This window comes from Ranitomeya variabilis, chromosome 3 (assembly GCF_051348905.1).
Source record: "Ranitomeya variabilis isolate aRanVar5 chromosome 3, aRanVar5.hap1, whole genome shotgun sequence".
Taxonomy (NCBI): domain Eukaryota; kingdom Metazoa; phylum Chordata; class Amphibia; order Anura; family Dendrobatidae; genus Ranitomeya; species Ranitomeya variabilis.
This window is the reverse complement of record NC_135234.1, coordinates 475,558,064-475,580,646: the sequence shown is the minus strand read 5'-3', so window position 1 is coordinate 475,580,646 and position 22,583 is coordinate 475,558,064. Positions and strand designations below refer to the sequence as shown.

The following is a 22,583-nucleotide window of genomic DNA, read 5'->3' as shown; positions in this document are numbered from 1 at the left end:
GATAAACCACTGTTTGGGCGCACCGCAGAGCTTGGAAGTGAAGGAGCGCCATTTGACTGTTTCAATGCAGAATTGGCTGGAATTGAGATCGGATGCCATGTCGCGTTTGGAGAGCCCCTAATGTGCCTAAACAGTGGAAACCCCCCACAATTGACACCATTTTGGAAACTAGACCCCTTAAGAAACTTATCTAGATGTGTGGTGAGCACTTTGAACCCCCAAGTGCTTCACAGAAGTTTATAACGTAGAGCCGTGAAAATAAAAAATCGCATTTGTTTTCACAAAAATGATATTTTCGCCCACAAATTCTTATTTTCACAAGGGTAACAGGAGAAATTAGACCTCAACAGTTGTTGTGCAATTTCTCCTGAGTACGTCGATACCCCATATTTGGGGGTAAACCACTGTTTGGGTGCACCGCAGAGCTTGGAATTGAAGGAGCACCGTTTGACTTTTTCAATGCAGAATTGGCTGGAATTGAGATCGGATGCCATGTCGCGTTTGGAGAGCCCCTGATGTGCCTAAACAGTGGAAACCCCCCACAAGTGATACCATTTTGGAAACTAGACCCCTTAAGGAACTTATCTAGATGTGTGGTGAGCACTTTGAACCCCCAAGTGCTTCACAGAAGTTTATAACTTAGAGCCATGAAAATAAAAAATCGAATTTTTTCTACAAAAATGATATTTTTGCCCCCAAATTTTTAATTTCACAAGGGTAACAGGAGAAATTAGACCACAAAAGTTGTTGTGCAATTTCTCCTGAGTACGTTGATACCCCACATGTGGGGGTAAACCACTGTTTGGGCGCACCGCAGAGCTTGGAAGAGAAGGAGTGTCGTTTTACTTTTTCAATGTAGAATTGGCTGGAATTGAGATTGGACGCCATGTCACGTTTGGAGAGCCCCTGATGTGCCTAAACAGTGGAAACCCCCCACAAATGACACCATTTTGGAAACTAGACCCCTTAAGGAACTTATCTAGATGTGTGGTGAGCACTTTAAACCCCCAGGTGCTTCACAGAAGTTTATAACGTAGAGCCGTGAAAATAAAAAAATCGCATTTTTTCTACAAAAATGATTTTTTGCCTCCAAATTTTTATTTTACCAAGGGTAGCAGGAGAAAATGGACCCCAGAAGTTGTTGTACAATTCGTCCTGAGTACACTGACACCCCATATGTGGGGGTAACCCACTGTTTGGGCGCATGGCTGAGCTCCGAAGCAAAGGAGCGCCATTTGACTTTTTAATGCAAAATTGACTGGAATTGAGATCGGACGCCATGTCGCGTTTGGAGAGCCCCTGATGTGCCTAAACAGTAGAAACCCCCCAAAAGTGACCCCATTTTGGAAACTAGACCCCCCATGGAACTTATCTAGATGTGTAGTGAGAACTTTGAATGCCCAAGTGCATCACAGAAGTTTATAATGCAGAGTCGTGAAAATAAAAAATATTTTTTTTTTTAACAAAAAAGATTTTTTAGCCCCCAAGTTTTTATTTTCACAAGGGTAACAAGAGAAATTGGACCCCAAAAGTTGTGGTCCAATTTGTCCTGAGTATGCTGGTACCCCATATGTGGGAGTAAACCACTGTTTGGGCGCATGGCTGAGCTCGGAAGGGAAGGAGCGCCGTTTTGGAATGCAGACTTTGATAGAATTGTCTGCTGGCGTTATGTTGCGTTTGCAGACCCCTAATGTACCTAAACAGTAGAAACCCCCAACAAGTGACCCCATTTTGGAAAATAGACCCCCCCAAGGAACTTATCTAGATATGTGGTGAGAACTTTGAATGCCCAAGTGCTTCACAGAAGTTTATAATGCAGAGTAGTGAAAATAAAAAATATATTTTTTTCCCACAAAAAAGATTTTTTAGCCCCCAAATTTTTATTTTCATAGGGGAACAAGAGAAATTGGACCCCAAAAGTTGTTGTCCAATTTGTCCTGAGTATGCTGGTACCCAATATGTGGGGGTAAACCACTGTTTGGGCTCACAGCAGAGCTCGGAAGGGAAGGAGCGCCATTTTGGAATGCAGGCTTTGATAGAATGGTCTGCGGGCGTTATGTTGCGTTTGCAGAGCCACTGATGTACCTAAACAGTAGAAACCCCCCACAAGTGACCCCATTTTGGAAACTAGACCCCCCCAAGGAACTTATCTAGATATGTGGTGAGAACTTTGAGTGCCCAAGTGCTTCACAGAAGTTTATAATGCAGAGTAGTGAAAATAGAAAATATTTTTTTTTCCACAAAAAAAGATTTTTTAGCCCCCAAGTTTTTATTTTCACAAGGGTAACAAGAGAAATTGGACACCAATATTTGTTCTCCAATTTGTCCTGAGTATGCTGGTACCCCATATGTGGGGGTAAACCACTGTTTGGGCACACGGCAGAGCTCAGAAGAGAAGGAGCGCCATTTTGGAATTCAGACTTTGATAGAATTGTCTGTGGGTGTTATGTTGCGTTTGCAGAGCCCCTGATTTACCTAAACAGTAGAAACCCCCCACAAGTGACCAAATTTTGGAAACTAGACCCCCTAAGGAACTTATCTAGATATGTGGTGAGAACTTTGAATGCTCAAGTGCTTCACAGAAGTTTATAATGCAGAGTAGCAAAAATAAAAAAATATTTTTTTTCCCACAAAAAGATTTTTAGCCCCCAAGTTTTTATTTTCACAAGGGTAACAGGAGAAATTGGACCCCAAAAGTTGTTGTCCAATTTATCCCGAGTACGCTGATGCCCCATATGTGGGGGTAAACCACTGTTTGGGCGCACGGCAGAGCTCAGATGGGAGGGAGCACCATTTGACTTTTTTAGCGCAAAATTGTCTGTCGTGTTTGGAGACCCCCTGATGTACCTAAACAGTGGAAACCCCCAAATTCTAACTCCAACCCTAACTCCAACACACCCCTAACCCTAATCTCAACCCGGTCCATAATCCTAATCACAACCCTAACGATAATCACAACCCTAACCCCAAAACAGCCCTAAACTCAACTCTAACCATAACCCTAATCAAAACCCTAAATCCAACACACCCCTAACCCTAATCTCAACCCTAACCTCAAACCTAACCCTAATCCCAATACACCCCTAACCCTAATCCCAACCCTAACCCTAATCCCAACCCTAATCCCAAACGTAACCCTAATCTTAACCGTAACCCTAATACCAACCCTAATCCAAACCCTAACGCTAATCCCAACTCTATCCCTAACTTTAGCCCCAACCCTAACCCTAACCCTAATTTTAGCCCCAACCCTAGCCCTAACCCTAACTTTATCCCCAATCCTAACCCTAAATTTAACCCTAACCCTAGCCCTAACTTTAGCCTTAACCCTAACCCTAAGGCCACTTTCACACTTGCGTCGTGTGGCATCCCTCACAATCCGTCATTTTGGACAAAAAACGGATCCTGCAAATGTGCCCACAGGATGCCTTTTTTGCCCATAGACTTGTATTACCAACGGATGGCCACACGTCGCGTCCATCGTGCACTGGATCCGTTGTGTTTTGGCGGACCGTCGTCACAAAAAAAGTTCAATGTAACCTTTTTTTTGTACGTCGCGTCCGCCATTTCCGCGCATGCGTGGCCATAACTCTGCCCCCTCCTCCCCAAGACATAGACTGGGCAGCGGATGCGTTGAAAAACTGCATCCACTGCCCACGTTGTGCACAATTTTCACAACGTGCGTCGGTACGTCGGGCTGACGCATTGCGACCGCCCCGTACCGACGCAAGTGTGAAAGAAGCCTAAGGCTAGTTTCACCCTAGCGTCGTACTCGGCCCATCGCAGTGTGTCGGGCTGACGTACAGATGCTAGCGTTGTAAGCGCTGCACAACGGGTGCAGAGGATGCTGTTTTTTCAACCCATCCGCTGCCCCATTGTGAGGTGCGGGGAGGCTGTGGCGGAGTTCCGGACGCACATGCGCGGTCGGAAATGGCGGACACGTCGCACAAAAAAAGTTACATGTAGCGTTTTTTTGTGCCGACGGTCCGCCAAAGCACAACACATCCGTCGCACGACGGATGCGACGTGTGGCAATCCGTCGCAATGTGTTGCTAATGCAAGTCAATGGAGAAAAAAACACATCCTGCAAGTACTTTTGCAGGATGCGTTTTTTCTCCAACGACGCATTGCGACGGAAGCCAAAAAACGCTAGTGTGAAAGTAACCTAACCCTAACCCTAACCCTAGCCCTAACCCTAAATTTAGCCCCAGCCCTAGCCCTAACCCTAGCCCTAACCCTAACCCTAACCCTAGCCCTAACCCTAACCCTAGCCCTAACCCTAACCCTAGCCCTAACCCTAACCCTAGCCCTAACCCTAGCCCTAACCCTAGCCCTAACCCTAACCCTAGCCCTAACCCTAAATTTAGCCCTAACCCTAACCCTAACCCTAGCCCTAACCCTAACCCTAGCCCTAACCCTAACCCTAATTTTAGCCCCAACTCGTCTCTCCTGCCGGCCGGCAGATGGCAGCAGATGGCGTGCGCACTGCGCATGCGCCCGCCATTTTCTTTGCAGAGGAAGAAGCCGGCCGGCAAGAGGAGATGCAGGAGGACCCAGGGACACCGGGTGAGTATGATTGGGTCCCCGAATCCCCCTATTTCTCTGTCCTCTGATGTGCGATCACATCAGAGGACAGAGAATTACAGATCGCTTATTTTTTTTTTGCGGTCGCCGGTAAACAGTTAATTACCGGCCATCGCAAAACAGGGGTCGGTAAAAACCGACCCCGATCATGTTCTTTGGGGTCTCGGCTACCCCCGGCAGCCGAGACCCCAAAGATCTTCCGGGTGCCGGGCGGCGGGCGCACTGCTCATGCGCCCGCCATTTTTTCCCAGAAAAAAAGATGGCGGCGCCCATCGGGAGCCACGAGGAGCACCGGGGGAGATAGGTGAGTATTGGGGTGCTATTGGGGGCCATCGGGGACACTATTTCTCTGTCCTCCGATGTGCGATCACATCGGAGGACAGAGAAATTAAATGGCAAATCGTGTTTTTTTTTGTTGTTGTTGCGACCGCCAGTAAACGGTTAATTACAAGCGATCGCAACTCGGGGGTCGGTAAAATCCCCCCGAATCATGTTCTCTGGGGTCTTGGCTACCCTCGGCAACCGAGACCCCAGAGAAAATCCGACTCTGGGGGGCGCTATTCACTTTTTCCACAGCGCCGTTAATTAACGGCGCTGTGGTTTAAGTACCCTTAATTGCCGCCGTTAAAAGGCGTATCGGTGGTCGTTAAGGGGTTAATACACTTTTTTAATTAAACCACAAGGACAGTTTTAATAAAGTAATTCTTTTTTAGTTTTCAAATTCAGTAATTCACCCATGCATGAATCTAGCAATGTCAATGTCATCTACGCTACTCATTGTTCTTTAACTGCTGTATATGTGCCTTATCGTTGACATTTATTTTAGTTCTATTTTTAAGCAATTATCACTCTTTGTGATAAATGCAACAATGTCAGATTGACATTAACCATATGTAACATGTTTGTCCTTCAGCAGCACACTTGTGCCATTTCCATTTGTTGTGTGCTATAAAGTAAGTAGTCACAACTTACTGCCTTCATATACATACCATCTGCTAAGCAAACATGGAGGTTTGTTTGACAGATTTATTTTGAAATGTTTTACATTAAAATGTCAATTGTTATACAGGAAAGTTGGGTCAATGCAAAAATGAGCCAACCTTGCGTATTTACATATCTGCTATTTTATACAAATGGATTATTAATTAAAATATTTAAACAAGAAAAAGCTAGAGCATTGTTGAGGGTTTGCTGAGGCCTAATATTAGAATGTTATTGCTAGTATACTTCATTTAGTTCAAAATTTCTATATATGAAGGAGAAAAACACGTACAAGCATACTTATCAATTCTTTTAATTTCATAGACAGGGTTAATGTTGACAAGACAGATTTAAATGCACCAGATTTATTACAGTGATCCATTGAAAAAGACATAACATCCAAAAACTCATCACAGAAAAATGCAGCCATATTTAACAATGACTACCAATGACTAGCTACAAAACAAATGCACTGCAGGATGCAGCAAGCCCCCATGATGACAGGAGGAAAGAGGGCAGGTGCAAAATACTGATGAACAATCACTCACACACCTATCATTCATGGGGGGTAGTTGACTATTATTCTAAATGAATAAGGAAAAGATTTGTCTAGGGCGTCAGTCACACAGTTATGTCTAGTGCATCATGCCAGCTTAGAGCCCATTGGTCACACCCATACTATTAGATCAGGTATCTATAAATGCACCAGACACCTCCAATTACCCCATTTACACTACTGGATTTGGCTTCACACTGTAAAAGATGAAAAAGTACATGATATATTGGTTGATATTTTGGCCAAAATATGCAAGCTCAAAGCCAACGTCAAGGTTCCTCGTTGTCTTGCAAGCATAACAGGTTTGTCCTGATGAAGAAGATATATACTTTGATATGCGTTGATGAATAAAACAATCTGAAATTGGATCGGCATCCTTCATTTTTTCTCCATGGCAGTGCAGAATAACCCATTTGCAATTCATGAAAGACAGTTTTTTTTTAGCTCTCATGCACACAGCAGTCTTACTGCTCAATAACATGGCACACGTGCAAATCAATGGATCTATACTCTCCTTTGGTACAGCCACGGGCCTAGCTATAGGGCTACAAAAGGGATATTCACATGCATTCATTGTTGGCTTCTTTGCCATATAAAAAAACATAATTGTTATGAATGGCAAAAGGTAGGTTTGGAGCTTTGTTATATATTTTGTAAGGAACTTTAAGTTGCTTTTCTGCATCTACACTGTGTTCCAAATTATTATGCAAATTGGATTTAAGTGTCATAAAGATTTAATTGTTTTGTTTCTCAAATAAACTCGTGGATGATATTGTGTCTCAGGGCTCAATGTATCACTGAAATCAATCTTAAACACATCTGATAATTGGTTTTCCAGGTGATTCTAATTAAAGGAAAACTACTTAAAAATGATGTTCCACATTATTAAGCAGGTCACAATTTTCAAGTAACATGGGAAAGAAAAAGGATCTCTCTGCTGCCGAAAAGCATCAAATAGTGCAATGCCTTGGTGAAGGGATGAAAACATTAGAAATTTCCCAACAACTTAAGCGTGATCATAGTACTGTTAAGAGATTTGTGGCTGTATCTGAGCACAGATGTGTTTGTGCTGATAAAGGCATAATGAGGAAGATTTCTGCCAGGCAAGTTCATCTGATGAAGAAAGCAGCTGCAAAAAAGCCATTACAAAGCAGCAAACAGATATTTGAAGCTGCTGGTGCCTCTGAAGTCCCTTGAACCTCAAGGTGTAGGCTCCTTCAAAGGCTTGCTGTGGTGCATAAACCTACTATTCGGCCACCCTTAAACATTGTTCACAAGCAGAAATGGTTGCATTGGGCCCATACATACATGAAGACTAATTTCCAAACACTCTTGTTTACTGATAAGCATTGAGCAACTCTGGATGGTCCAAATGGATGGAGTAGAGGATGGTTGGTGGATGGCCACCATGTCCCAACAAGGCTGCAACGTCAGCAAGGAGGTGGATGAGTCATGTTTTGGGCCGGAATCATGGAGAAACAGCTGGTAGGGCCCTTTAAGGTTCCTGAAGGTGTGAAAATGACCTCTGCAAAGTATACTGTATAGAGTTTCTGACTGACAACTTTCCTCCATGGTATAAAAAGCAGAAATGTGCCTTCAGGAGCAAAATCATCTTCATGCATGACAATGCACCGTCTCATGCTGCAAAGAATACCTAATTGGCTGCTATGGGCATAAAAGGAGATAAACTCATGGTGTGGCCACCATGTTCCCCTGACCACAACCCTATAGAGAACCTTTGGAGTATCATCAAGCAAAAGATCTATGAGGGTGGGAGGCAGTTCACATCAAAACAGCAGCTCTGGGAGGCTATTCTGACTTCATGCAAAGAAATACAAGCAGAAACTCTCCAAAAACTCACAAGTTCAATGGATGCAAGATTTGTGAAGGTGATATCAAAGAAGGGTTCCTATATTAACATGTAACTTGGCCTGTTAGGATGTTTTGGAGTTAAATAGCTTTTTTATTCAGTGAATGTGACCTCCTAATGCTGCAAATTCCACAAATGAGCATTTTCAGTTCTTTAAAACATATCAAATGTTTAGAAATTCAACTGTGCCTAATAATTTGGAACAGTGCATTTAAAGTTTTTATTCATTTTGGAGATTATACTGTTATCATTGGGAGGTTTCTTCAATAAAATTTTATGTATACTCTAACGGGTGATGACTGTTATTAGACTGACTGTCATTTGCACCAACCATTTAGGAAAATCCGATAAAAATGTCAGTTGCATAATAATTTGGAACATAGTGTACTTTCAATTTCATGTGAATCCATGCATGTTTCATCACATAATGTGTTATGCTATTCTTCTAGGATAGATTATGATACTGCACAGAGGTATTCTTCACATTTCATACTTATAGCTCCAAAATATTAACGCAAATAGCTCTATGTGCCATTTACATGGGTTTATTGGACCTGATTTGAAAATTTCAATTTGAATTATAAAGTATTTTATGTGGCACTGCATTGGCTAACAAAACAGATTAGCTTTGTTTATGCTTACTAGTGCTTGAAATGGGTCTGTAAATCAAGCATTTAATGTTAGTTATGTTAGCATTTGGTTTCACGTGTAAAAAATATTATAGGAATGTTCCCCTTCTGCCCTAAAACAATGACATTATTCAGACACAAAACACTTACTCATCAAAAAGTTTGGAGCCTTTCTGACACTTTTACACTTGTTTCAGTTAACAGTTAATTTATTTTTTTTAGGAGTGGCCATAAAATGTACTTTTTTTCTCTATTGTTTATATTCCCAATTAACACAAAAATTTGACTTTTTATGGGGTATTTTGCACGAGTATCCTCCAGATTCTTCAAAACTAATAAATTAATTGAATTTCTATGAATAATTTCCCTAGTGTCTTTGAGTCTTATAAAGCAGAGCAGGTGAGAGAGATTGCACTAGTCTCTTTGAGTTTTATAAAGCAGAGCTCTCTTCAGCTCCAACACAGTTCCACTCTGGTCAGCTTCTCCTCAGCTGAATTACTGAAGGAAACTCCTAGCCCAGTTATATGCAGAGCCAGCTAGGGGGAAATAAGCCTGTAGAGCTAGGATTTAATCCTAGCCTATCTGTCTATACTACAATATGTACATGTGCGTGTTAGGTTATATACATCATCGAAGTGGGTGATATAAATAGCATAACATGTATAACATTGCATACATATTTTCTGCCCCTAAGCCAAACTCATGGATACATACTGTAAATTAGAGATTTTCCAGGCAAATAGTATTAGTATGATAGGTCATCAATATTAGATCTGTGGGGGTCAATGTCAAGCTCCCCAGCAGATCAGCTATTAGCTCTGAGGGTGGCCAGATGTAGACACTGAACAGAGCTGAACAGCAGAACTTTAGTCAATATATAGTGGCCGCTGCTGAGGACTGTAGATCGGCTCCTATTAATTTATGTGATAGTGGCTGCTACAGATTAAACAGAGTTCTGTTGTTCATCTACATTCATTGCTTACATTCAGCCACAATCAAAGCTAGTAAAAGCTAATTGGTTAGGTCTAGATGTCGGAACCCAGTCATCTGATTTTGATGATTTATCCATACAGATTGACTTTTAGATCCTCACAGCATGCATTCAGAGTGCTGTCAGGGTTCTCATGTGAAACGCGTGCAAGTAGGTATTTGATTAGCGTGCCATATTTCAACTGGATGTGCTTGTCCTTGCTCAATTCACTTGTATTGAGTGAAGCCATGCACGTCTAGTCAGAAGCATGCAAATTGCATACGTAAAGTCACATGACTTTCTGCTCTCACCGCCAACACCGGAGAAAACACAAAGCATGTGCTGTTCAAGTTGTGAGGATTCAGAAGTATGCAGTCAAATACATCAACTACAGACTTTTAGCAAAAGACAAATAATTTAAATGCCTGGACAATTCGTTTAAATGGGTTGTCCCAAGAAAAAAAAATACATTTTAATATATTGATCGTGGAATAACCTGTGCAGAAAATGTCCCTGTATGGTCCGACACAGCCATTACATAGTACATAGCAAAGGCGCATTTATAAGATTATCTCAGCACAGGAACATTTTTTTAACACATCCAATTGTGTAACTTATTATTATTCTAAGATATCTTGATTACAATGTACTTTTTTTGTCTGACAAGCCCTTTAAGCATTTGAATAACAAAACACATTAACTGCATCAAAGAAATGAATGCTATACACATGTAGAAAAGATACATGCCTCATCTAGCAAGTATTGCCAATCTATACTTCAATATGCCTCTCTTGTAGCAGTTTTCAACAATCTAGATATGCGCATTAGGGTGTGCCTGAGCTTATACTAAAAACACTCGGTGTGCAAGCCTTTGGTGAGGCAGGCTTAAAGGCTGTCATTTCTGTTAACTTTTCAAAATAAGTAATCTAATTGTAGATGGCAATTTTTACTTTCTGTAATGTTACAATTTGACATCCTTCCATCATCTATTCTCTCGCTCACACCACAGTGAAGAGAAGAGGTGACCAGTATTCCATGAACCACATTGTATTTCCATTGAACCATCCAGCTTTCGGACAACTCTTAACTATATCATAATAAAATGAGTTTCGTACTAGGCAGTTGGTCTCATCATTTGATAAATATAAAAGATGTTTTCTGGTTGGATTAAATATATATGAAGAATATTTTCAATATAGACATTGTATCTACATTGCAAATTGCAAAACATCTTGGCTGTATGTTTAATCTTTATGCTTTTTAAACTAAGATAGAGAAAATTCTTAATTTACAGCAACTATTAACTCTAGGAGTCACTAGGAGTCACTTGTGTACCCGACTAAATGGGTAATTTCACTAGTAGAACATGTAGTCCTATCTCTTTAACCTAATTGTTGCATAGCTCACATCATATTGTTTAAAAGGTAATAATATTACGAGCAGACAAGAAAACATGGTACATACACGATATCCCTATCTCCTAGCACAACAATTATAAATGCTCTGTGAACTGTATCTGATTTCTTTTAGAAACTCTTAGCTTTACCCTGAGAAGCATAACGTTTGTTATGGGAATTACTCTTTGATAGCTGATATGTGGCTTAATTAAAAGTCAAGCAAAGCATAACAAAGGTCTGTACAATGAAAGGAGACCTGCGGTTCTTAATTAGTAATGTGCTTGTCTTTTCTTTAAAAAAAAATATTTCAAACTAAATTGTGATTTTGATTTTTGTGAACATTTCAATTTTTAATTGCACAAGCTGACATAATATCAAGTGTTGTTTCCTATGAAAATTTCTACTCTTAAATATCTGCTTGCACACCTGCTAAATATATGGTGCACTGGATATATATTTTGTATATATTTGGCAACTATGCAGCGATATTGATTTTTTTTTATCTATAGTGGAATAGATAGGGAATATTTACCAAAAACAGCTCCGGCATGATACGTACAGTACAGACCAAAAGTTTGGACACACCTTCTCATTTAAAGATTTTTCAGCATTTTCATGACTATGAAAATTGTAAATTCACAATGTAGGCATCAAAACTATGAACTAATACATGTGGAATTATATACTTAACAAAAAAGTGTGAAACAACTGAAATTATGTCTTATATTCTAGGTTCTTCAAAGTAGCCACCTTTTGCTTTGATGACTGCTTTGCACACTCTTGACATTTTCTTCATGAGCTTCAAGAGGTAGTCCCTGGAAATGTTCTTCCAACAATCTTGAAGGAGTTCCCAGAGATGCTTAGCACTTGTTGGCCCTTTTTGCCTTCATTCTGCGGTCCAGCTCACCCCAAACCATCTCGATTGGGTTCAGGTTTGGTGACTGTGGAGGGCATAGCACCCCATCACTCTCATTCTTTGTCAAATAGCCCTTACACAGCCTGGAGGTGTGCCTGGGGTCATTGTTCTGTTGAAAAATAAATGATGATCCAACTAAATGCAAACCGGATGGAATAGCATGCCGCTACAAGATGCTGTGGTAGCCATGCTGGTTCAGTATGCCTTCAATTTTGAATAAATCCCTAACAGTGTCACCAGTAAAGCACCCCCACACCATCACACCTCCTCCTCCATGCTTCACAGTGGGAACCAGGCATGTAGAGTCCATCCGTTTACCTTTTCTGCGTTGCACAAAGACACGTGGTTGGAACCAAAGATCTCATATTTGGACTCATCAGACCAAAGCACAGATTTCCACTCATCTAATGTCCATTCCTTGTGATCTTTAGCCCAAACAAGTCTCTTCTGCTTGTTGCCTGTCCTTAGCAGTGGTTTCCTAGCAGCTATTTTACCATGAAGGCCTGCTGCACAAAGTCTCCTCTTAACAGTTGTTGTAGAGATGTGTCTGCTGCTAGTACTCTGTGTGGCATTGACCTGGTCTCTAATCTGAGCTGCTGTTAACCTGCGATTTCTGATTCTGGTGACTCGGATAAACTTATCCTCAGTAGCAGAGGTGACTCTTGGTCTTCCTTTCCTAGGGCGGTCCTCATGTGAGCCAGTTTCTTTGTAGCGCTTGATTGTTTTTGCAACAGCACTTAGGGACACTTTCAAAGATTTCCCAATTTTTCGGACCGACTGACCTTCATTTCTTAAAGTAATGATGGCCACTCATTTTTCTTTACTTATCTGCTTTTTTCTTGCCATAATACAAATTCTAACAGTCTATTCAGTAGGACTATCAGCTGTGTATCAACCAGACTTCTGCTCAACACAACTGATGGTCCCAACCCCATTTATAAGGCAATAAATCCCACTTATTAAACCTGACAGGGCACAACTATGAAGTGAAAACCATTCACGGTGACTACCTCTTGAAGCTCATCAAGAGAAAGCCAAGAGTGTGCAAAGCAGTCATCAAAGCAAAAGGTGGCTACTTTGAAGAACCTAGAATATAAGACATATTTTCAGTTGTTTCACACTTTTTTGTTAAGTATATAATTCCACATGTATTAATTCATAGTTTTGATGCCTTCAGTGTGAATTTACTATTTTGATAGTCATGAAAATACAGAAAAATCTTTAAATGAGATGGTTTGTCCAAACTTTTGGTCTGTACGGTAAATTATAATGTTTTCAGAACTTTCCGGAGAGTCAATTAATAACTAGAAAACATTATATCAATCAATAGACGCCAACCAGGTGTAACATTAAAACTACCTGTCTATTATCATATACAGTTGTGCTAAAAGGTTTGCTTACCCTTGCTTTGCTGTTTGCTTTCTTAGCCTTTTTTCAGAGTATGAATGATAACACCAAAACTTTTCCTCTACTCATGGTTAGTGGTTAGGTGAAGCCAACCCAAAACATCCAAATGACCCTGATCAAACGTTCACATACCCTGGTGATTTTGGCCTGATAACATGCACAGAAGTTGACACAAATGGGTTTCAATGGCTACTAAATGTAACATCCTCACCTGTGACCTGTTTTCTTATAATCAGTGTGTGTGCATAAAACCTGAATGAGCTTCTGGGATCCAGACAGACTCTAGCATCTTTCTTCCAGCCACTGTGATTAACAAATGGAAAATCAGGGGCTCTGTAAAAATAAAACCACGGTCAGGTAGACCAACAAAAATGTCATCCATAACTGCCAGGAAAATTGCTTGGGATGCAAAGAAAAACCCACAAATGACATCAGCTGAAATACAAGACTCTATGAAAACTAGCAGTGTGGCTTTTTCAAGATGCACAATAAGGAGGCACTTGAAGAAAAATTGGCTGCATGATCAAGTTGCCAGAAGAAAGCCATTACTGCACAAATGCCGTAAAGTATCTCTCCTACAATATGCAAAACAGCACAGAGACAAGCCTCAAAACTTCTGGAACAAGGTAATTTGGAGTGATGACTCTGAGACCAAAGTTTAACTTTTTGGCCACAACCATAAACCTTACATTTGGAGAGAGGTCAACAAGACCTAGGATGAAAGGAACATCATTCCTACTGTAAAGCATGGCGGTGGATCACTAATGTTTTGGGGATGTGTGATCTACAACGGCACAGGAAACTTGGTCAAAGTTGAAGGAAAGATGAATGCAGCACGTTATCAGTAAAATACTGGAGGCAAATTTGCACTCATCAGCCCAGAAGCTGCACATGGGACGTACTTGGATGTTCTAACATGACAACGATCCAAAACACAAGGCCAAGTTTACCTGTCATTGACTATAGCAGAACAAAGTTAAGGTTCTGGAGAGGTCAACTTAGTCTCCTGACCTCAATATCATTAAGTCACTCTTAGGAGATCTCAAGCTGCAGTTCATGCTAGACAGCCCAGGAATTTACAATACCTGGAGGCTTTTGCAAGACGAGTGGGCTGCTTTACCATCTGAGAAAATAAAGAACCTCATCCACAACTACCACAAAAGACTTCAAGCTGTCATTCATTAGAGGGGGGAAATACACGGTATTAAGAAATGAGGTATGTGAACTTTTGATCAGCGTCATTTGGATGTTTTGGGTTGTCATTATGATTTAAAAATAGAAAACACAGTAGTTTGACAATAAATGGCTTCACCCAACCACTAGCCATGAATGAAGAAAAGGTTTTGATGTTATCACTCATATTCTCTGAAAAAAGGCCAAGAAAGCAAAAATTCTGCCTAGGTATATAAACTTTTGAGCACAATTGTAGGTCCCTCTATTGCAACTAAAGAAACTCTGACCAATCATGGCATATACTCTCTTTCTGGTGCTAACACATTAGTAGCAGATCCTTTATAATCTGTTAACTCCTAAGGGCAAATGTAAATGCTGCAACAAATCTGTGCACAAAAAAGGCAGCGAAATCTGACAACGTAAAGGCATTGCATTATACTGAAGATCCTTATGTTTTGGGAAGCATATCATAAAGCAGATAGAGCATGACACACAAAAAACAATCAAAAGAGATGCAGATAGATGGTAAATAGATGGTAAAGATATATCAAAGGTTGTCCTCCAATATAGGATGGACACAACCTCTCATAACCATATTCCCTAAAAATATCAAAATGTCATCTATGCACAAAAACATTTACTGTATAATAATACACAGCAGAAGTTTCTTATGAAGATGTGAAAGAAATATAAATATCACTAATAACTGTCCCAGTAATGGCAAATAATATGATCAATGACAAACTGTTAGATCTAAAATCATGCCGTAAAAAGAATGTATGTGAATTAAAGTGACATATGGAAGCCTATTCATCAAAGTGCTTGCTCCATTTTTACTTCGGTTTTAAAAAGCTACATCAAAATGGGTAGAACAAAAAGTGATTATTCTCTCCAGTCAAATTCTACAAAAGTGAGGGCATTTCTAAATCCAGAAATGCTGCTCCATTCCCTGACTAAAGTAGCGTTACCGATGAGGTGCAAAACACTGATAAGATGCACCAAATTCATTAAATTGTGATGAATAGATGAATTTGGGGGCTCATACTACAATGAGCCCTTCTTATTACAAACACAGCCTTAAAAATAAAATATCAAAGTGACCTTAAAGAAGCACTCCCATTACATTTTGTATCCTTTTAATATAATGCAATCATCATATTTTATGACAGAGAGTACTTACAATTGCTCCTTTCTACCCAGCTAATTCTTCTCTTTTTCTTCTCTATATAGAAACAGGATGCCTCTATCCCCTGCATGAGTCATCTCCCTTTTCAAATTTTGAACCAGATACTCCCTCCTCCTTTTGCAGTGACTTATGAAACATACAGGCAAAATAGACTTAGCTTAGAGCTTAGAAGGATCCAGCTAGTCAGATTTTAATCATGTGATATCATAGACCTAATGGAAAACAGAAGAATTAGCTGGGTAGAAAGGCAAAATGATCAATTGTAAGTACACGGTGATAATATGATGACTGCACTATATTAAGAGGATAAAAATGTTGATGTCAGTTCTTTAGTGAATCGGCCTCAAAGTGTACAATATATAATGGATACCAGATAGACAGATATTCCACAAAAGTATCACTCTGCAGATTCCTCAAACATTTACAGTCTTTCCGTTTTTTTCTTTAAACTGAAAAAGCCTCATACAATGATGAATCCCAGATTTATCCATTACTGGAGGTTTAGAAGTAGCATCGAATAAAAGATGGATTTAAGTATATCCGTGTTTATCAAGCACAACTTATTTTGCCTGTCTCCAGGTTCTCAATTCAAATCCATTACTAACATATCATACACATAAATCCTCAGTAGGAAAAAGCAATATCAGTTAATGTAACACAGGAAAAAAAAGTATTTTTATTAAACAATTTATCACTTTTCAACATTGTATAGTATAGAAAGTCAAGCAAAATCTTCCATTAAGTAACTTTTTTTGGTTTGTGGCATTATAAATGTGATAGGTGTTACAGTTATTGTAAAGTAAAAAAAAATATGTATTTTTTTTATTATTGTCCCTGCAGAGAATGGAAGGTTTGGATGACAGACCATTCAGCAAATTAGTAATGGAACCACGAGAGGATCTAGAAAGTTATCAGTCATCACTGGAACAAGTGCTTACTTGGCTTCTTTCTGCAGAAGATGTTTTACAATGTCAAGGGCCAATATCTTACAATGTAGAAGGAGTAAAAGAACAATTTCATTCTCATGAGGTAAGTAGATGTCACGTATAGCAAATGTATGTGGTTTTAGCCTTTCTAATATTATTATATTTTTAAATATTATTATATTTAACAAAATAATGTTAATAATACAGTTGTTAATGTTTGGGTTCCTTATATTGAAAGCAAAAATCACAAAATTGAATAAATAAAAATAAAGGAAAAATAAAATAAGGAGAAAATGAAGATAGATGAATAGATAGGTAGATATATAGATAGATTCTACAGATAACTGCTCTCCCAGACTTGTTCTGTTTCTAACCTTCTATATCCAGAAATGTCACAGAAGCCTTTTATGGAAATATCACAGTATATGTGATACTCCTTGAAAATGTCAGTTGAGTCAGAACTATGATAACACTTCAGCTGTATAATTGTGCCACTTTTAAACATTTATTTACAATAATTTTCTCCTACTTACAAATACTTACAATTTTTGAATATGGTAAATATGCTGTTACATGCACAACTTAAAGACAGTCTGTCACCACATTTAGCCTAACTAAGCTATTAATATGGGCATACAGCTTCTAGACTGTTAAAAAAAGTCCTACTTGTGTGTCTTATATCAGATGCCTTGTTGTTAATAAATCATCTTTAACACTTTATGTAAATTACCTCTTTCAGGCTCTGGGGAGGATGTTGCCTGGACTATAACTCTGCCTCCAGAGATTATTTTAATTAAAAGGGGTAGTTACCAGTGTGAGACGAGTAACTAACACAGAAGAGGAGAACTTAACTTTGTCTTTTCTAAAAAACGTTTTTTGCTTCTCTCTGAGCTCTGCTGTATTACAACAATATTGCAACTCTGTCTGTGAGCTGGAAGCTGAATCAGAGAGCAACCTCCAGATGTGTCAGTTATAATCACATACAGCTCTGCAGTGAGATCAGGATAGCAGAGAGCAGCCATTACATATCACACTAGTAACTTACCCTTCATGTAAAATAAGCTCTGGAGGCAGAGTTATCGCCCAGACACCATCCTTCCCATAGCTTGGAAGAGGTCATTTACATAAAGTGATAAAAGATGATGTATCTGCATCAAGGCATCTGATATGAGACATACAGGTATCACTCTCCTCAGCAGTGTTTAACAGGAACGCCCATATTAATAATTTCAATAGGTCAAATGTGGTAACAGATTCCCTTTAAATTAATGCAGTTTTTAATTATTTAGAACATATATGAAGATGATGGTGTTAAAAGGGTCATCAGGATTAGGAGGCTTTCAGAAATACTGTTTGGATGCAGTTTTTAAAACCATAAATAAAACAAAATAAAGATAGATGAATATATACATTTTTCCTATATTTTACCTTCACCTTATCATCTACTCCACATAAAATGCATAGAAAATGAGAACTGTATTCCCACTATAACAGTCAACACATTTTGCTAAAGATTTTCACTCCTAAACAAAACTGCCATATTTGCCTCTCAAGCTGTTACTATTACCGATGCCTACAGACTAAGCCTTTTTCTAAGTTTTGCTAGTTGTTCATCCTGGCAACATTTATATATCAATAAAAATTGTAGCTGGGAATTTTATCTCTTAAAGCATTACTATTACCAAAGATAATGGTGTATATTTATCAATGCTGGTTGTTTCTTAGAAAAATATTTAGAATTGAGAGTCCTCAGTGGTTGATACCTTTTAATGGCTAACTGAAAAGATGGTAACAAATTGCAAGCTTCCGAGACTACTCAGGTCAACCACTGAGGACTCTCGATGAAGAGACCTGAGTAGTCTTGAAAGCTTGCAATTTGTTACCATCTTTTCAGTTAGCCATTAAAAGGTATCAACCACTGAGGACTCTCAATTCTAAATATTTTTCTATCTACTGGCTAACACGGTACCAAGGGTTATTTCCATTGAAAGCTTAGACTATACTGTACTTATCGTCCATTTACTGACCAGTGGCAGTCTTTTAAATGTCTGTTTACACAAGCAGATCAAGGGAAGTTAAGTACTCTGAGCGATCTATACTAGATAGCTCAGTGCACATAGGCTGTCATGATATTTTGCGATGCACAAATTATGATGGGCAGCCTGTTTACCCTGTAAGATATTACATGTTCACAGTAATCTTGCAGTGTAAATGCAGGTTAGGTGCCTGCTGTAAGAAAGTTGTTCATGGTGTTTCACGATTGTGTAGTGTTAAGACTGTCTCTCAGATGTGAGAAAATACATTTGAGTGGAATTTAATTCCACTCAGATTTTAGAGAAATTCAATTTTGCCAAAGTGTGATTTTTGTTTGTATTTTGCACTGCTTTAGAAAAATGGCTGAGATGTGCTGAACTGTAAATGCCCATCAAAAGGTTAAAAATAATTATAAAAATGTTCATACTGACTTTATCACTCACCGTTCTGGCTCATACTCTCTTCACCATCCCACATCCATTCCTAGTTGTACATCTGTTTAATATAACAGTTGCTTTTACCATTAACCCCTTTCTGACCTTTGAATGGATAGTATGTCCGAGATCAGAACCTCAGATTGATGTGGGACATGTCAGCTGTTTTGTACAGCTGTCATGTGCCCACAATAGCGGTGGGTGGAATGGCGATCCACCCACCACTATTAACTAGTTAAATGCCACTGTCAAACGCTGACAGCGGCATTTAACTAGCACTTCTGGCCATCGGGCTGGAAATGCACGCATTGCTGACCCCCGTGACGTGATCGGGGTCAGCGATGCGTTGGCATGACAACCAGAGTTCTATTGAAGAGCTCTATGGTTGTTGATGCCGGATTGCTGTGAGCACCACCCTGTGGTCGGCGCTCATAGCAATGCAGCAGTTCTACTACATAGGAGCAATCTGATCGTCGCTCCTATGTAGAAGAGCTGCTCAGGCTATGCCAGCTTCTAGTCTCCCATGGAGGCTATTGAAGCATGGCAAAAGTAAAAAAATGTTTTAAAAATATGAAAAAAAAAATTAAAAAATATAAAAGTTTAAATCACCCCCTTTTGCTCCATTCAAAATAAAACAATAAGAAAATAAATATACACTTATTTGGTATCGCCAAGTTCAGAATCACCTGATCTATCAATAAAAAAAAATTAATCTGATCGCTAAATGGTGTAGCGAGAAAAAATTTGAAACTCCAGAATTACATTTCTTTGGTGGCCGCGACATTGCATTAAAATGCAATAATGGGCGATCAAAAGAACATATCTGCACCAAAATGGAATCATTAAAAACATCAGCATGGCACTCAAAAAATAAGCCTTTACCCGACCCCAGATCACGAAAAATGAAGACACTACGGGTATCGGAAAATTAAGCAATTTTTCTTTTTTTTTAGCAAAGTTTGGAATTTTTTTTACCACTTAGATAAAATTAACCTATGGCAGTTCAATTTTAGCATTTAGTGAACCTAGCTAAAAAGCCAAACAGAAAACAAGTGTGGGATTGCACTTTTTTTGCAATTTCAGCGCACTTGGAATTTTTTTCCCGTTTTCTAGTACATGACATGCTAAAACCATTGATGCTGTTCAAAAGTACAACTTGTCCCGCAAAAAATAAGCCCTCACATGGCCATATTGATGGAAAAATAAAAAAGTTATAGCTCTGGGACAGAGGAGAGAGAAAAACGAAAATGCAAAACTGAAAAAAGCTGGGGTTATGAAAGGGTTAATATCCAATGAACCTGAGCTTTTAGCACTATGAACAAATGGGTTGGATGAATAGTTTTTATTAATGAGGCCTTAGTATAATAGTATTTCCTTTAATGGTTATTTGTACAACTTCCTTCTTTAATCAAAAGGAATCTGTCTCCACGTTTGACCTACCTAAACTATCAATACAGGTTATAGACTGCTGAAAAAAGTGATACCTGTATGCCTCATATCAGATGTCTTGTGGTTGAGAAATCATCTTTTATCACTTTATATAAATGACCTATTCAAGACTATGTGGAAGATGCTGCCTGGAAGATAACTCAGTCTCCATAACTTATTTTAAATAAAAGGGGCGGTTTCCAGTGTGAGACAAGTAACTAACATAGAACAGGATGATTGAAATTTAACTTATTGCTAACATATTTTTGCAGCTCTATGAGCTCTGCTGTATTGTAACAATATTGCAATCCTTTCTCCCTGTGAGATCAAAATTGAAGCTGAAAGGAACCTGCAGATTTGTCAGTCATAATCACACACAGCTCTGCAGTGATCAGGAGAGCACAGAGATCGTCCATTACACTTTTCATTGGTAACTCCTCCTTCTATTTAAAATAAGCTGTGAAGGCATAGCTTGGAAGAGGTCATTTATATTAAGCGTCCATGGATATGAGTGACATGATTTACAAGAAAGGCATTACCGCCAATTCTTTGCAAATCTTAGCTGTGATGACGGACTTAGCAAGCTGTTACCACTGGCTCTCATAGCTGGTGGCACAGTGGTTAGCACAGCAGCCTTGCAGCGCTGGGGTCCTGGGTTCTAATCCCACCCAGGACAACATCTGCAAAGAGTTTGTATGTTCTCTCCGTGTTTGCGTGGGTTTCCTCCGGGTACTCTGGTTTCCTCCCACATTCCAAAGACATACTGATAGGGAATCTAGATTGTGAGCCCCATCGGGGACAGTGATGATACTGTGTGCAAACTGTAAAGCGCTGCGGAATATGTTAGCGCTATATAAAAATAAAGATTATTATTATTATGTTTTACATTACCACAGCCTCCCTGGGCATGTTAATTGCACCGATAAAGGTGGACTACATACTCTCAGAATACTGCGCATTGTCAGAGAGGCAGAGATTTGCAACAGAGCCAATCCGAAGTGATTCCACCCTTGCAAAACGTGAATCACACTGACAGAGTTGTGATAACAAGATTAGTCAAATAACTGGTCAGGGAAAAACAATACCCAACTAATTAACATATAGCCACAATAGTTAAGGTACCGTCACACAGTGGCATTTTTATCACTACGACGGCACGATTTGTGACGTTCTAGCGATATCCATACGATATCGCTGTGTCTGACACGCAGCAGCGATCAGGGACCCTGCTGAGAATCGTACGTCGTAGCAGATCGTTTGAAACTTTCTTTCGTCGCTGGATCTCCCGCTGTCATCGCTGGATCGTTGTGTGTGACAGCGATTCAGCGATGCGTTCGCTTGTAACCAGGGTAAACATTGGGTTACTAAGCGCAGGGCCGCGCTTAGTAATCCGATGTTTACCGTGGTTACCAGCGTAAAAGTAAAAAAAACAAAAACGTACATACTCACCATCTGATGTCCGTCAGGTCCCTTGCCGTCTGCTTCCCGCTCTGACTGTCTGCCGGCCGGAATGTGAGAGCAGATCACAGCGGTGACGTCACCGCTGTGCTGTGCTCTCACTGTACGGCCGGATCTCAGTCAGAGCAGGAAGCGGATGGCAAGGGACCTGACGGACATCAGATGGATTGGTGAGTATGTACGGTTTTTTTTTTTTTACTTTTACGCTGGTAACCACGGTAAACATCGGATTACTAAGCGCGGCCCTGCGCTTAGTAACCCGATGTTTACCGTGGTTACCAGCGAACCTCAGCATCGTTGGTCGCTGGAGAGCGGTCTGTGTGACAGCTCCCCAGCGACCACACAATGACTTACCAACGATCACGGCCAGGTCGTATCGCAGGTCGTGATCGTTGGTAAATCGTATAGTGAGACGGTACCCTTACAAAATTGTTTTAGCATATGCAGTAATCAATAAGATAATAAAGATAATTCAAATGACCTGTTTGGAAGATTTTCTAGGTGGTCTTTACAGTACTGAGGATTAACATGAATTAAAGAACCTGAACAGTGGGTACTATTAATTCACAATTCCTTAACAGGGTATATGATTTTTTTTTCTAATAGAAAAATCCTTTTAAAGAATGTTTCATTA

General features: G+C 39.7%; 1 protein-coding gene across 3 annotated transcripts in view; it reads left to right on the top strand.

Annotated features, from left to right (window-relative positions):
* DMD (dystrophin) overlaps nt 1–22,583 on the top strand; it is a 3,762,639-nt gene that overhangs the window by 1,053,822 nt on the left and 2,686,234 nt on the right. For all 3 annotated transcript variants that reach the window (XM_077296691.1, XM_077296689.1, XM_077296690.1), the window contains exon 10: nt 16,510–16,698. In XM_077296691.1, coding sequence (XP_077152806.1) covers nt 16,510–16,698 — 189 coding nt within the window. The remainder of the gene's footprint in view (nt 1–16,509; nt 16,699–22,583) is intronic.